Genomic DNA, 5000 nt, shown 5'->3' on the forward strand with positions numbered 1-5000 from the left:
TCGGATTGTCTTGCTGTACTTGTGCCCCAGCCTTCATACATCTCTCTCTCTCTTTCTCTGTTGACTTCTCCCTCCACCACGCGTTTATTCTTTATTTTGTTTCATTACGTTTACATCTCATCTCAGTTTTGTAGAATACAGTATCAGTATCAGTAGCTCAAGGAGGCGTCACCGTGTTCGGTCAAGTCCATATACGCTACACCACATCTGCCAAGCAGATGCCTGACTAGCAGCGTAACCCAACGCGCTTAGTCAGGCCTTGAGAAGAAAATAAATAAATAAATAGAAATAAAAATGAAATAAATAAATATTTAAAAGAAATAAAATAAAATAAAAAATAACAAAAAGAAAATAAATAAAATCGATAAATAAATAAATAAATAAATATTTTTAAAAAATACATTTTGAAATAAGATAAAATAAATTAAATTAAATAATAAAATAAAAATTAAATTAAAATAAATTGATTTTTTTAATAAAATACAGCTCATGTATGTTCACGTTCAAACTTCTAGCAGTGATGACAACCGTCACATACGTTGTATGTACACGTATCAGGACAGGACTTTATATAAGATGTTCGTGTTGTCCTGTTCATCTGTATACTGACGTGTTCTAAATAAAATGCTCTTTAAACCAAACTGAAACTGAAGCTGAGAAAACACTTGGTAGGTTTACCATCGGTTCGAACCACCACCGCACTGCCGTCCACCACACGGTCCCGGAAGACCACGCGCCACATCCACGGCGAGACGTCCGATGAGGACAGCCCAGTGTCCGGCGGAACTCGTAAGCCAGACATGAAGGACAAGGACACCAGTGCTGAGGACAACCTGCCTGACAGTGGAACCTGTACGTAGCGGTTCGGTTTTGTTGGTTTGATCTGCGTGTAGGTGGTGTATGTGTGTGAGTGTGGGTGGGTGGGTGGAGAGGGGGACGAGGGGGGCGTGAGAAGAGGATCGTGCGGGGAGAGGAGAGGTGCGAGGGGTTGTGTGTGTTTGTATGTGTGTGTGTGTGTGTGTGTGTGTGTGTGAAGTCGTCAGAATTTTATTACATGATAATAAATTGAATAAGCAACAAGTGCTTTTTGACATCAAGCCATCAATGGAAAAAACTGAAAAAAAAATATATGGTGGGGGTGTGGGGGGAAGGGAGGGAAAGACAGAGAGAGAGGGAGAGGGAGGGAGGGGGGATAGAAGCAGATGAAAAGCAAGTGAGTGTGTGTATGTGTGTGTGTGTGTGTGTGTGTGTGTGTGTGTGTGTGGTTCTCTGTGTGAATGGGTGTGTGCGTGCGTTTATGCGTGTTCGTTTAAGTGTGTGTGTGTGTTTATTTGAGTGTATGTGTGATTGTGCCTGTGTGTTCTGCATGAAATGAAATGTAGACCACATCATAAGAAAACATGTCACTTACAACGCATTACATAAATAAATAAATAAACAAATAACTAAATACATTTGGATAACAAATAGCTTCATGAATAAAAATGTAGACTTCATGATAAACAAAAACGTGTCGATATATAATATTTTGAATAAACTATAAACAAAGAATAAAAATAATGAACACATAAACACAGAAATAACATGAAGGAAAACAAACAAACACATGTCGTGTTGGTGACATTCGCTGCAGGTGAGGGCAGCAACATTGACGAGCTGTGTCTGGAGGATGAGAACTGCTGCACCAACCACAGTCACTGCAAGCTGGGCCTCTGTCGATGCCTGCCCGGCTTCGTCCCATCCGTTGACAACCGCAAATGTATCGGTGAGTTTGCCCTCCGGTTGGTTTCTTGGGTGGGTGGGTGGGTGGGTGGTTGGCTTGGTGGGTGTGTGTGTGGTACGTTGGATGAGTGGATGATTGGTTGACGAGTTGGTACATGGTTGGTTGGCTGGGTGGGTGGGTGGGTGGGTAGGTGGTTGGTTGTGTGGTTGGTTGGTTGGTTGTTTTTTTTTAACCCGGTCGCCAATGTATGCAAAACGTGGTGTCACTTGAAAAGTGCCGAATTCAAGTCTAGTCAAAATGATGAGTACATGTGTGTGTGTGTGTGTGTGTGTGTGTGTGTGTGTGTGTGTGTGTGTGTGTGTGTGTGCGTGTGTGTGTGTGTGCTTGTGTGTTTGTGTGTATGTGTGAGTGTCACTGTTTACCGGTTTTTGTAAATCGCCTTGAGCACTATTTTGAGAATATGCGCTTTATAGATTCGATTATCATCACCATCATCGTCATCATCTTCATCGACGTCGTCGTCGTCATCACCATCTATATCACCATCATTTTCACCACCATCATCATGTGCTGCAAGTGCTATGTATGACACGCCCCTCTCTGTGTGGTGACCCCTGACAGAGGTGAAGAAGGAGGAGGCACCCGTGGTGACGCTGCCCCCGGAGAAGGACGCCTGTGCCGACAACCCCTGCGCCCCGCACGGCATGTGTCAGCTGGACGACCTCTTGGGCTTCCGCTGCACGTGCCCGCTAGGCAGGACGGGGCCTCGCTGTGAGAAGGGTCAGTAGTGTGTACCCCAGGGAGGGTTTGCAGACCCCGCTTTCATAGTGGACCTTTCGTCGCTTGCAGAGCGAGAAGTAGGTCATAATTATGATGTCATGGGCAACCCTACCACCGTAACTCGCTGTCGTCGCGTGCAGAGCGAGAAGTAGGTCATAATTATGATGTCATGGGCAGCCCTACCACCGTAACTAGTTGTCGTAGCTTGCAAAGCGAGAAATAGGTCATGGTTATGATGTCATGGGCAGCCCTACCACCGTGACTAGTTGTCGCAGCTTGCAGAGCGAGAAGTAGGTCATGGTTATGATGTCATGGGCAACCCTACCACCGTAACTAGCTTTTCAGAGTTTGCACTGCCTTTGTTCGGACAACGTTTCGGTGGAGTTTATAAGTGGATCAGTTCGGAAGGGGAATGGAATAGATGTGACAAGAAACACGCACAAAATGAACATAGAAGACTAAAGCAAATAATGAGTGTATTCATAAAACCAAATATATCCTGTAAACTTGCAAACATAGTTCCAAATCCTTTCCCCCAGGACAGTGATCAAAGAAGAGTGCACCGATAATTCATTCATTTTCGTTACTATGAGTCGGAAGAATTTTTTCTGCGTTAATTATTGTTTCAGACAAAGAAATATTTTGAATTGAATGGAAATTCTTTTTTTCTTTTTTTCTTTTTTTTTCCTTCCCCTTTTCTTTTCATTTGTGAGTAAGGTGGGGGGTTGGGGGGTGGAGGGTTTGTTTTTTTTTTTTTTTTTGGGTTTCCTTTGCTGTTGCTGTATTGTAATACTTTCTTGTCACAACAGATTTAATTGGGTTTTTTAAAGGACATTTAACCCAGTCAAACCCTGGGGAGTTTACAGGCTTCCATGCCGTATTGAGGAAAAAAAAGAGTATATTTTCTGCGGTTTTATTTTTCCTCCAGAATTACATGTGGACATATCCAAAAAATACTGCAGAAGATGTTAGTTCAATATTCATGCGGTTTGTGCATAATTATGTAGGATCATGAAAACCGCCGTTATACTGAGACGAATTAGACGCCAGAGCATTGCTCGGCTGTGGGGCTGAACCTGTTTCTGAAACTTTCTCATCCCCTCCCTCTACAGAGACCGCCTTCAACGTGCCGTCGTTCAACGGGAGATCGTTCATCGAAGTGCCTCGCATCAACAAGGCCCGCGTGGACCTCAGCATTGAGGTGGTCTTCCAGACCCTCAACAAGGACGGCATCATCCTCTTCAACGCGCAGAACCCGGACGGCACTGGGGACTTCGTGTCCCTGGCTGTTCGGGAAGGCTTCGTGGAGTTCAGGTGAGGGTTCTCTGGGAGTGTGTGTGTGGTGTGTGTAGGGGTAGGGGCGGGGTGAGGTGGATGTTTGTGTGTGTGTGTGATGTAGTTTGGTGTGTGTGTGGTGTGGTGTGGTGTGTGTGTGTGTGTGTGTGTGTGTGTGTGTGTGTGTGTGTGTGTGTGTGTGTGCACTTGTGTGCTCTGTGTCTGGCTAAAATCTTCCAGTGAAGCGCTTTGAGAAGTTTGAAAGCAGCTACATTAAGTATACTGTTATTATTGTTTCAATCAGTGCAGCATTATTATTATTATTGTTATTGTTATTATCATGTTCACCATACTCACCACCATCGTGATCATCATTATCATTGTTTCTTCTTCTTCTTCTTCTTCTTCTTCTTCTTCTTCTTATTATTATTATTATTATTATTATTATTATTATTAACACCGTTCCTTATTCATGTATTTATTCTATTATCATTATCATTACTGATAACATTACTGTTTTGTTGTTGTTGTTGTTGTTGTATTGTTGTTGTTATCATCATCATAATCATCACCATCATTACAATTATTGATATTGTTATTGTTACTAACGTTAATGTTATCATTATTATTGTTATTTCGTGTACAACTACTACTTCTACAACTACAATTACTTTTTTTTTTTAATTCACCATAATCACCATCCCCATCCTCACCAATCCAGGTTTGACCTGGGAGGGGGAGAGGCCATCCTCCGCAGCCGGAGCGTGGTGGAACCGGGGAAGTCTCACCGGGTGATCGCGCGCCGCATGCGTTCCTCGGGCATCCTGATCGTGGACAGTGAGCCGGACGTCACGGGCAGCGGACCCTCCACCCACGTGTCCCTGGACCTCAGCGACCCGCTCTTCCTCGGCTTCATCCCCAAAGTGTCCAGAGAGTAAGTTGTCTCCCGGCCTTGACGGGCGCAATAGCCGAGTGGTTAAAGCGTTGGACTGTCAATCTGAGGGTCCCGGGTTCGAATCACGGTGACGGCGCCTGGTGGGTAAAGGGTGGAGATTTTTACGATCTCCCAGGTCAACATATGTGCAGACCTGCTAGTGCCTGAACCCCCTTTGTGTGTATATGCAAGCAGAAGATCAAATACGCACGTTAAAGATCCTGTAATCCATGTCAGCGTTCGGTGGGTTATGGAAACAAGAACATACCCAGCATGCACACCCCCGAA

The 5000-nt window shown here is 44.2% G+C and overlaps 1 protein-coding gene across 4 annotated transcripts in view; it reads left to right on the forward strand.

The window, feature by feature from the left end:
* LOC143287473 (agrin-like) overlaps window positions 1–5000 on the forward strand; it is a 776455-nt gene that overhangs the window by 745655 nt on the left and 25800 nt on the right. For all 4 annotated transcript variants that reach the window (XM_076595485.1, XM_076595484.1, XM_076595486.1 and 1 more), the window contains 5 exons: window positions 673–852; window positions 1634–1765; window positions 2345–2503; window positions 3616–3817; window positions 4500–4712. In XM_076595485.1, coding sequence (XP_076451600.1) covers window positions 673–852; window positions 1634–1765; window positions 2345–2503; window positions 3616–3817; window positions 4500–4712 — 886 coding nt within the window. The remainder of the gene's footprint in view (window positions 1–672; window positions 853–1633; window positions 1766–2344; window positions 2504–3615; window positions 3818–4499; window positions 4713–5000) is intronic.

The sequence above is a fragment of the Babylonia areolata genome, chromosome 11, assembly GCF_041734735.1.
Source record: "Babylonia areolata isolate BAREFJ2019XMU chromosome 11, ASM4173473v1, whole genome shotgun sequence".
NCBI classification, from domain to species: domain Eukaryota; kingdom Metazoa; phylum Mollusca; class Gastropoda; order Neogastropoda; family Buccinidae; genus Babylonia; species Babylonia areolata.